General features: G+C 31.4%; 1 protein-coding gene across 2 annotated transcripts in view; it reads right to left on the bottom strand.

Annotated features, from left to right (window-relative positions):
* Positions 1-1381: 1381 nt before the first annotated feature.
* CD2AP (CD2 associated protein) overlaps positions 1382-11976 on the bottom strand; it is a 122892-nt gene continuing 112297 nt past the window's right edge. Inside the window, exons 14-18 of one of the 2 annotated variants that reach the window (XM_069487576.1) lie at positions 11260-11372; positions 10444-10545; positions 9198-9379; positions 5575-5638; positions 1382-1871 (exon numbers count right to left, since the gene is read on the bottom strand). In XM_069487576.1, coding sequence (XP_069343677.1) covers positions 1830-1871; positions 5575-5638; positions 9198-9379; positions 10444-10545; positions 11260-11372 — 503 coding nt within the window. In that variant the 3' untranslated portion in view covers positions 1382-1829. Of the gene's footprint in view, positions 1872-5574; positions 5639-9197; positions 9380-9608; positions 9660-10443; positions 10546-11259; positions 11373-11976 lie in introns of those variants that run through there. The other variant, XM_069487577.1, reaches the window with a different exon arrangement.

Below are 11976 nucleotides of genomic sequence, written 5' to 3'. Positions count from 1 at the left end.
TTCCAGTGAGAAAGCTAGAGGATGATTTCTAGGATACAATGTTTTATTTTTACCTAAGTATTGCCATTAAAAGAACCAAGATTTAAAGTATTTAACAAGGAGGAAAATCACTCATTTGACTAGTCATTTAAAAACAGAACAGGAAGGAACAATACTGTTCAGCAGTGACCTCATTAGAAGAGCCCAAAGACTTTAAAGAGATATAATGTAAATTCTGAATACATAATTAGCATTCCCCAAAAGACCTACTATAAGTTATAAATTAAACATTTTGTAACTGTGTTTTGGCATTTCTATTATGTTCTAGTTTAGATCTCTTTTATTTGAAACATGACAAAATTTCATTTACACAAGATTTCTGTACTATAAGATTAAAATATAAAGGGAAAATATTGGTTTGGTGGTTTAAAACAAAAAATGAAAGCATGATAATTGGTACTCAAAATCTGACACTCATTTGCTATAATAAAGCTTAAAACCTAATTTTTTTTTTTGCAAATAAAATAATTTCAAATTTAAAAATTTTACATAAGCCCACCTGTGTTTTTAGACATATTACCTATAGATAGATATCAAACATTTAAAAATGTTCAACTCTTCATAAGTGACTCTGAAGAAACAACTAATTCATCCATTCTGTGAAAATGTATTTTGAATATGGTCAACTATATTTGGTTTTAAATAAGTTGCAATGTTAGATTTTACAACATACTCTTTATAAAGTTGGTACCTAAGTAATAGTTCAAAATATCTCCACGAGTAAGTCTGGTCTATTAGGTAAACTATGCATTGTAAAACCTGAGCATTTATAAGATGATAACTTGTCAAAGTATCAAACCTTACACTGAAGTTCTGAAAAGCTTTGTTTTCCTAATTTTACCATTATTAAAAATTAGGAGGAGGAGCATGAAGAACTAAATCATAAGATAATGAAATAAGTAACATTTGAGACTATAAAATAAGCAGAAAAGTAAAGCAATAAGGCTGGTGCTTACATATTTCACATGTGCTGTAGTTTCTAGGCACAAGTTAAGGGTTAAATTAACATTAGATTCCTTAGACCTAATGAATTTAAAATAAAGCTCATATTTTCCCAAATATGTTTAACAATCCAATACACTTTAACTAAATTCCTTTTATGAGTACTCTAGTGCAAGCAATATAAAGTATTCTAAAAGTTGAAGAAATTATTTTATTTTATTAGTAATTACTATATGCATGGATGAATAATCTGATTTATAGCTTGGAAACTCCTATTTCATCACCCCAAATATAAACAGCACTGCAGACAAATAGGCAAAACAGTGTAATCCTGGGTAAGAGGCTAAAACTAAAAATATATATACAGACACACATACACACAATTTATATCCCTTATGCATTATGGGAAAAGTAGTGACTATAGTTACTAAAAAGCTAATCTGTCCCTCTCAAACACTATATCTTACAGATTTTTAAAGATATCACCATATTTATAGTATAGATCTCTTTAAAAATAATACTACAAGTTTCAATATAAAAACTATTGTGAACTTTCTTTCCTTTTTATACATATTCAGTAGTATTTTTTAAGCAAACAAATTTAAAAAAAGTGTTTGCAATCCCAGCACAGTAAGAAATAAGGCCTCTTTTTTTCATATTGGCAAAACAAAATATATATATGTATATAAAAATTCACCCTCACTCTACTTTTCTATAGATATTATAGTTCATATACTCATATGTCTTTATCACAACACCAGCATTCATTTATTAAGTAACAAGTCAGTTGAAGTTCATAGTGTTGCTGCTGAATCCCTGGCACATTAAGAACACTGGTCCACACCACCTCAAGAAGACAGGACAGCTTTTTTCAGCTTCTCTATTTCCATCTAAAATATAAAACATAAATTGAGAAAGAGATAAAATATCCTTACTTTAGTAAAGTTGCTTTATTTTATTCTATATAATTAAGATGTGTGATCACACGTTCAAGCCTCCAGGTTTTTATTTCCAGACCTAAAATCCAATTTCCTGGTTATAACTGTAATAAATATTGTTGAATCAAGGTTCAACAGAAGAAAAACATCATAATGCGAGTTCCTAAATGGCAGTGATGACAAGGAAAAAGCAACTGAAATTCTTTCAGCCAGAACAATGTTAAGTAATGTGAGCATTTGAAAGTAGAACTGTAAGAAAATGAGTTCTATAGAGAACAAAAGAACCCTTGAAACTAAATTAAGAATTGTACATGAATCTGTAATTAAACAAAGGGAGCATTATAGAACAGTAAAAAGTATAAAGAAAGGACCCATTTAGTCCCATGTTTTTCACTAATATCATATGCGATATTGATAAATCACTTAACTCCACTTGGTTTCAACTTCCTCATCTGTAAATAGTATGAACTAAATTAAATTATTTTTAAAGCCCAGGAATACATCTAAGATTCAGCCAATGTGTTGGAAATATTTCCACCTTTACACAGAAGGCATCCTTCACTTAACAGAAATTCACAACTTAAGGAACTTAAAGAAGGAAATTAAATTAGTTCATTAAATTTTCATGATAACTACAGAGTATTCAATTTTGATATACTACAAATGGCTAAGTTGAGGCTCAAAGACATTATGTACCATGCCAATGTTTCCACACTAGCAAGTGGCACAGGACTTTTATTGGTAAGATTTAGGGTTCTAAAGCCCACAGTTTTTGTACTGATTCTGTTCCCAATTCTATAATATTTTGATCATCTTTGATCTTTCACCGCATGTGGAAATATCTAGGCCTTGCCTTCTCCTGATGGTATCACCTCTCTCTTCAATAACGTACATACACAATACATGCTTTGGCGAACTTCTGATAAGTAGTTCGTTATTAAATGATGAGGACTTTGACACAGTCAAAAAGTATAATTTTGATATGCTCACACTCTCCTAAGGAATTCTTATCATCCAATAGCAGTTTATTAATTTCAGGATCTTTCTTGACATAATTCTTTTAATAATATGATTGTCGGCTAAATGTTTTAGCAGCACTGGATTGGGACAAGCCTCCATCTTCAGCCTGGATTGAGATAAGATACTTTTAATTACCAGCCTAATGTGTTATTATCACCTTTATTCCCAAGATAACAGTAACCAACTGTACCAATTTTAATGGGTGAGGATGCATAGAAAAGAGTAAGAAAAACAAATTGGTAGAAGAGAGAAGGATACAAAGTCAGTAATACTCCCTACAAACTGCTATTTGTGACGTGAATTTAGTTATCAGGAAAATACTTACATTGCTAGAGTTTTTCTTCTAGCACTTTTATGTACATTGTTCATTTTTAATCCTTTTCATCACTTCCCAGTATAATTTAATAATATACAATGTTAACATTATAGTAGTTCAAAGTACTACCTTTAATCTCTGGAGAAACATCTTTCTCTTTTAAATACATGATCCTAAAGCTTTAATGCCTTAAATGTGCTTTTGCAAATTTAAGGGTAAAGCTCTGCCCGTTAGGAAAAAAATTTATAATGTAAGTTAGTAGGAGGCTAAGTAACAGCTGACATTGCTAGAAAAATAAAATCAAATAAATTCTTCAAAAAAGAAACAATTCATTGACTCATTATGATTTTTATGACAAATTAAGTCACATATACAAATTTAACACCATTAGTTCCTCCTGTCTACTTTTATTTTCATATATAAACATGAATACATATGTACACAACATAAGAAAAAAGTCAAGAAATATTTAAAAGTTTCTCAATTTCTACCATGTAACATATTGGGAATTTAAGATACATTTTTTTACATGTATCCTTTAACATTCATTAGTTTGGCAATAATTAATTAGATATCTAATATGTGCTTAGCACTGTGCCAGGAATTATGGGCAAGATAAAATAGATATGGATCCCACCCCAAATAATCTTATAGTCTAAAAGAGAAGCAAAATAAGTACATAACAGTAATAAGATAGAAATTATTACTTATACATCTCTTACAAAAATAGAGAACATGTGAATTTGGAAAAAGACTACATTACGTTTAATCAGAGGCAGACTAGTACCAACTTAATGAAGGTGATCATTTGAGTGGGGCCCTGAGAATCTGTACAATTTGGGCATTAGAAGATGAGGCAAAAGGACAATCCAAGAAAACACAATAAGAGTAAAAATTCAGATGCATCAACTATAAGGCAGCATGGGGGATCAGCAAGTGAGTAAAGAAAGCTAACCTAGGACCAGAGTGTAAAAACATGTCATATATCAAGTTGAGACATTTGAACTTTATTCAGCAAGTAAAAGAAAGCTCTTCAAAGTATCTGGGCAAGGTAAGATTAATCCGAGATAGCAATGAGAGAAATTCAAGCAAGCTAAACAGAAGACAATGAGCATCAGAATAAGACAGAAATAGTGGGAATAAAGAGATAAAAGGTAGGAGGTAAAGCTAATATGACTAAAAGTGAATATAATTAGAAGAGAACAGAAGTACCATGTCTGCATGACTATAAGCGCAAAAGAAACCATCAACACATACAGAAAATTAAAAAAAAAAGGAAAGGGAGACAACAAATTTAACTGGGGACATGCTAAGTCTAAGTTCATGATAGAACATCCATGGGGTCTAATAGCAAGAAACATGGGATAGAAGCTGGGAAAAGGAGAATTGGATTTAGAGGGGAGATGCCCTAGAGCTAATCATTAGATTAATGGGTGTAGATGAATTGTTAATAAAAAGTGAATGCACAGAGAGAAGGGCCAAGGATAGTAGTAAGGGAACATTCACATTTAGGTTGCAAGAAAGAAGAAACAGAGAAGTTAGAGACAGAAGAATATAGTATCTATCACCTAAATCAAGAAAAACCTCTGACAAAGTAGCAATGGTAAAAATGCTACAGAGAAATCTGTTAGAGTCAATCAATGTGACAAGCTTCACTGTTATCTTATTTTAAGAAATTGCCACAGCCACCCCACCTGTCAGCAACCACCACCCTGTTCAGCCAGCAGCCATCAACACTGAGGCAGGACCCTCCACCAGTAAAAAGATTATGACTTGCTAAAGGCTCAGACGATTGTTAGCATTTTTTTTGCAATACTATATTTTTAAGTTAAGGTATGTACATTGTCTTTTATTAAGACATAATGCTATTGGCACACTTAATAGACTATAGTGTAAACATAACTTTTATATCACTGAGAAACCAACAAATTCTTGTGACTTGTTTATTGTGATCTTTGCTTTACTGAAGCAGTGGTCTGAAACTGAACCTGCAATATTTCTGAAGTAACGTTGTATAGCTCAAGGAAGAATTAGAGTCTCTTAGGAGGCAAGAATCATATTTGTTTTACCCATGACTGTATCCCTTGTGATTCAAATACTGCCTAAGAAAGTTAGTGCTCAAAAAATATTTACTTCATAAATGAATGGAATGTGACAGGGAGTTAACAAGAGATTAATTAAATGGCTACAAACCAGAAAGGAGTATCCAACTGAAGCAGGACAGCATAATTTGTACTGGAACCAACCACCCATTCAGGTTGCCAAATACATGTCCAGTTTACACTGACTAAAATCTCAACAATGGGAAAAATGAATTACCTCTAGATTACTTCTCATTGTCTTCTCTTCTTCCAAATCTTTTCGCAGTTTCTCCAGTTCTTTCCTGAAAATAAAGTATTTATTATTGTTAACTCTTTTAATTAAATAATCTATTTGACTAATGTTAACAAGATCTCTGCTGCCTAACATCTCTGTTCTCCTACCACATGGAGAAAACTTTCTAAGAGCAATAGCAATGCTGATTGAGAAAAAAAATCAAATTCTCTAGTTTGAATGGTTCGATATAACAGTTAAAAAACAAAGTCAAATCGTGGCAAGCCTATCCAAGATAAAAAAATTAAGTGAACTGAGAACAGCTCATGATAAAATAAATAAAGAAATAATACCTGGCTTTTAAAAGCAATTTTACACACTCAGCTACCATATACGTTCCAGGTTGGACATCCAGAGTAAAATGGGTATCAACACATGTCACAATACAAGGAAAATTATAGTTTACCTGATAAGATAAACTGGACTTTAAATTTTTTTCTATTTTTTAAAATTAAATATTAAATTAAAATCCAAAAGCTAAACAAATTAAAAACTTCAGCCAATAATCCCTCCATCTCAACTCATGTTTTCATTTTCTTGTGTTCCCTTCTTTCTATACAGTTGTTCATCCCTCTATAGATAAAAGTATGTATTTTATATTGTGTCTTTTCATGAATTATTTTAAAATTTTCCTTGCTGCCAAAATTTTCATATTTATGATAACTGCTGTTTGGTATTCAAATATCCAGGGTTTTTACTTGTTTTATTAGTTTTTCTGGGGACAGAATAGGGATTTTTCCAGGGAAGAATAGGGATTTTACTTAACACCATGAATATATTAGCATATCATATTTATATATCAAAAAGTATGGACATTTTCAGTCTCTTAATATATGGTAGAAAAATTCTGTTCAAGAATACTGTAGAAATAACGGCTTGAGAAAGTAAAAAAAAAAAACTCACAAAAAAAGAATATATAAGGAAGAAATTTTAAAATTATTTATATGGTTAATATTTCAAAACTAATTTCTTCTCTGGCTTTAACAAGAAAATCATTTCTCCATATCGGAAATAAATTCTTTACTGTTTCCTACTGATTATAAATTTCAAAATGATGATATTTAACTCAAATTTACCTAGGGTTTATTATATAATGTGATATAAAAAAATACATCTTAGTTAACTGAATATTTCCATAAAGTATCCCAAATTTAAATAATGCTTCCTCTTCTTAGTCAATATTTTGTATTTATTATACCATTAAATTTATATCTAAATTAAGATTTATTTCTAGAATATTTGTCTCATTCTGTTTATCTATATCTGTAATAGTGTTATATTATTATTCTATTTGCTTTTTTTTTTTTTTTTTTTGAGATGGGGTCTCGCTCTTGCTCGGGCTGGTCTCAAACTCCTGAGCTCCAATGATCCACCTGCCTCGGCCTCCCAGAGTGCTGGGATTACAGGCGTGAGCCACCGTGCCTGGCCTCTATTTGCTTTTTGATCTGATCATTTAGTGCCACTCTTGCATTTTTGTCCTTTTAAAAAATATGTTTACAAATGTACAAGTTTTATATAACATCCTGTTTTCTTTTTACAAGAATATGATCAAACTATATATCTTATTCTGCAACTTTTCTACTGAAGGCACAAATTACTAATGTATTTCTGTTAATCTTTCTATGCCAATCTCCCTCAATTTTTTAATTACCTGTTCTATGTATTTTAGGTTCTAATATTGAAGGCATATGGACTATTTATGTATTTACAAGCTATAGGCTATAAAGATATAATGGTAAAGCAAAAGCCTAAGAACTCCAAGTCAGCTTAAGAAATAAAATACTACCTGATACTTCTGATACCCCAAGCGACCCTCATCTTCCTCCTCTCTCTTCCACAGGAAAGTTTCATGGTATTTATTATTCATTTGTTCTTCTTTCTTATTTTACCACATATACAAATATATCTTAAAACAATATATTTTCCGGTTTGGTATGCTTTTCAGCTTTATATAAATGGAATAAGACTATATGTATGCTTCTGACCTGCTCCCTCCCCCCAGTTTTTAGATAAATTCATGTTCTTGCATGTAGCCACAATTATTTCCACTGCTGTATGCTGAATAGTATTTCTATAATTAACATACCAGTATATATTCGTTCATTGTCCTGATGTTCTTTTTTAGATCAAAAAAAAATTGTCACCCAATTTCATTTTTCCAGAGGAACTCATATTAAAAATACCCTCTGAAGAGGCTTCTAAAATATCTGATATATGTTTTAAAATACATAAGAATCAGAAATATTTTATTCACACTTTAGCTAATTTAAAAGCACCTACAGGCAATATATATATGTAAAATAGCACACTTGGTATGAAAAATGTAAAATAATAAAATAAACAAATCAGGAGCGTTCTCTAACTGGTACATGGCGATGCTCAATAAATATTTACTGAATGAATGAACTTACAGCTTATATTAATAATATGTATACTGCCGAATCTGTGAAAAAATGTTCAAAACAGATAAACTGAAGGATTCAATACCTATCATGTATCAAATTATAAACAATATACAGTATATGTAATATATAAACATACATATATTTTTAAGTAGTCATTCAAGAGACACTTTTTGTTTCCAACTAAGAGATACTGCTTCCAACTAAGAGATACTGCAACAGCGTTCTGCAAACTCCAAATACCTTATACTAATCTCAATATTGTTTTTAATAAGAATCCTAGGCCAGTTTAGAATTGAGGGAGTAATGGTAAAATCAGGCTCAGAGACAACATGGCCTCTGGCCATGATTTTTATGCCATATTCCAAGAAATCCTTGTAGAGGGGAAGTTGGAAACAGTGGGTGAGCACCCTCACCCTCAGTTCAGTTACATTAGCTGCTCTTTGATCTGTTTTAGCTACTTTTGCAGAATTATGCTTAAAATGTCAACAAGTTTTAAAATTCAAATACTAGTGGTTATAGAAAAGATCTCTAAACCAACAGATGATATGAGTTTGAGTTCTAGATCTGTCATTTAAGAACTGTGTGATCTTAGGTAAATACCTTTACCTCTCCGATCTTTCATATTTTCATTTAAAAAAAGAGAGGGATCACCTGTAGTGGTTGATCTTTTACATTTATTTTAGCTCTAAAAAGTCCCTAATTTTTATACCCTATCAAAAACTTCCAGAGTTAAGAGAAAGGCTGTAGAGATCACCTATCTCAATCCATTCATTTTATAATGTCTAACTCAACCCTAGCAGAAACAGTGATCAGAGTCCTCTAAGAAGTAAGCTAACTGTACATAAACAGATATGGAGATCCAAAGTACAATATGGCTATCCTAATATTTTCAAAACTAATTAACCTGTGTCTAACCAGAAAACTTCTAGCCTAAAATCATTCACATATGTACCTTTTCCATAATTGAGCTACTAGAACAACTTTTCCAATTCAAGCTTTTTGCTAAAAGGAGAAAAGAGATGTTAATGAAAATTTCTTCGAAAACATACTTGTTCATAGCAGAGATTTGGCAGATTAGATCTTTACTTGACAGAGTTTGAAAGAGTTCTTTATATTAATACACGTGTTAAGTAGCATTCATAGGAGAAAATAAGAGCTACTTACCCATGATCTTTTTTCAGTGCTTCTACAATACACAGCAATTCAATAATCTGGGCTCTAAGTTCATCCAGGGAATTTTTTTTCCCATCATCTGTTTCTACTTTAGCTTTGATTTCTAATGGAGTTAGGAAAGCAGATGTATTTGCTTTAGAAGCACTTGAAGGTGTTGAAAGGTACACCGATGGCTGAAAACATAATAAATGTTTTTCTGATTTTAGTTGTATTTATATTTAAAATTATACTTTAACAGCAAGAAGATAAACAATTAAAGTAATACTTCAAGATAAATGGTAAATACGGAAATTCAAAGAGCAGTTTGATATTCATAACTGGCAAAACCACCAGACAACCAAAGAATAAATTTGCAATCACTAGCAGTTTTTGTGGGAAATGACAATGGCTTTATTAAAAGAAGAAAAATCCATCATCGGATATATTTTATGGATGGTTTTCCCAGTGCAACATCTAGAAGCAAGAATATACCAGCATCATTAAGATGTTTCAATCTTCCATATTAAATATTTATTGTTTAAAATATCCAAAGAGCCTCATTTAAAAGTAATTATGAGGAATTTACTAAGTTCATAGAAAAGGAATTAAAATGAGCCTGGCACTCTTTTAGTATTTCACTAAACTAACAGCAAGTCATTTTAGTAAATTTCAACAGACTGATGACAAGTGAGAGAATCAGATTAAGTATATTTAATAAAGCAAAAAAGCAGCCAAAAATGCACTGAAATGAAATGGAGGGATAATTTAGAAGGAAACATGAGCGTTTTAAATATGTGTGTCAGTTGTGATAAAACTATATTAAGTAGAAATGGCCAAAGTTTAGAAAAGACACTTAACACCATGTAATAGATGGATTCATGTGCAATATTCTGCCATTCATTCCAGTATATACTGAATGCTAATTATGGTGCCAAACACTAAGCCAGGTAAGCAGTACACAAGGGATGGTTTCTCACCTTAAGAGTATACATACGTGTAATGGGAAAATGAAACAGACGTATAGATCTGGCATGTTTTACATAGAAAATATGTAATATTTATATTATTCATTTAAAATAATTTAAGCTCCTCTAAAAAAGATCTGCAGAGAATAGTGTGACTAAAGTTTAACAACTCAATTTTTCAGCAGGAATTATCTTATTTCTTGACAGAAGAAATAATTCTTCTTAAAGAGCATTTTAAATTCCATCAACGAATCCTACAAATTATACAAATCTTAGATCACAATGCACCTCACCTTTGGAGAGTAGCTTGTATCCTTTTTAAATTCAGATGGCTTTAGGTTGGCACTATCTTCTTCTTTTGGTAGCTTCAAGGTTTTTTCTGGGCTTTGAGTTGGCTAAATGATTTTTTAAAAATCAAGAGACAGAACAAAGAAGGAAAAGACAGTAAGCATGTGGATAGAGCAAATAATTTTTATGGCTTTTTTTTCAGCTGCTACTCTTCCTGATATTCCATTATTGTTAACACAATATAATTTCAAGCTAAATAACACATGTGCATATCTTCAGGGCAAAAACGGCTTGCCTCTTAGCAACAAAAATTTTCTGCACTTAGGTAAATTTAAAAGCACTTCAGTGCTTAAGAGCTATTATAGTAACATTAAAGCACCACCAGTATTCCAGGCAATGTAGAAAAAGCGCAAAAAGAAGTTATACATTTAAATACTAAGACAAGTACTACAAAAAGACTGAATATTTCAGGGGAAAACAAGTTTCTCAATCTTTTCTAAAATGCGTATCTCTTGCTCAATTCTAATCATTGTTGTTGAACAGACAGATTAAACAGGTTCCCTGTCCCACTTTGACCCTGTGTTCTGTTCTCTAACAACTCCTTATTTCTGATTCTGTAACCTTCTGTCTGTTTCAGGCCCCGTTGAAATGAACACATCTCTCTCCCTGTATCTCCTTAAATAACAGCATTTGCCATTTGCGTATAACAACTATCTCACTGATTTTTAAACTTAAGAGTTACGAATCCTCTCGCATTTTTATCTTCAGATGGACTCTCTATTTGCTAAATCCTCTGTTTTACAGCAGTAAGTGTAACTCACAGAATGTCCACCATTGAAACGGCCAGGCAATCTTCTTCCGGGCATCTTGGGTCTATTTGCAGTGAGATGTAGTAAGTTTTCTGAGGAAGCTATGTCATCAAAATTTACAACATCTACAGAATAAAAATAAACATTACCTACACAACTGTACCCTTTAAAAGGTAAAAAATAATGTTTCAGTTTTTGGACAAACTATAAATTAAAAAGAATATCACTAGTTTGAAGGACTCACAAGTTGACCTGTGCTTTTCATATGCATTTGGAAAACAACATTTGCCCTTCAAAAAAAAGAATTCTCTTTACCTGATATATTTTATAGTGTATGACTTTATTAATGCAAGGGTTACATTTCCAATAGAGACTCAGATGTCAACAAAAAATTTCTTATTTAAAGATAAATCTGTACTATAAATTGTAGTAGCATAAGCTGTCATCTTAAATTCTTGCTTATAAAAAAAGTTCTACTTCTTAAATTCATAATAAATTACAACATCAGAAAATTTACATGTAAAATTTGTTTTAAACTTCAAGTAGTGGACTAATATTCAAATGTTAAGGATCCAACTATATCTGGCACTCTGCTGCTATATATTTGCATTTCTCAATGTAAAGCAAATGCATGATTTAATGTGCCTTTATATATGTATATATGTATGTGTACAGTATGTTATAGCTAGGACTAAAACTTTTTATAGTTCACTGCACCTCTGCTTAGAC

This window comes from Eulemur rufifrons, chromosome 15 (genome assembly GCF_041146395.1).
Source record: "Eulemur rufifrons isolate Redbay chromosome 15, OSU_ERuf_1, whole genome shotgun sequence".
NCBI classification, from domain to species: Eukaryota; Metazoa; Chordata; class Mammalia; order Primates; family Lemuridae; genus Eulemur; species Eulemur rufifrons.
Note: the sequence above shows the minus strand (reverse complement) of the source record. Positions and strands in the feature narration are given on the sequence as shown.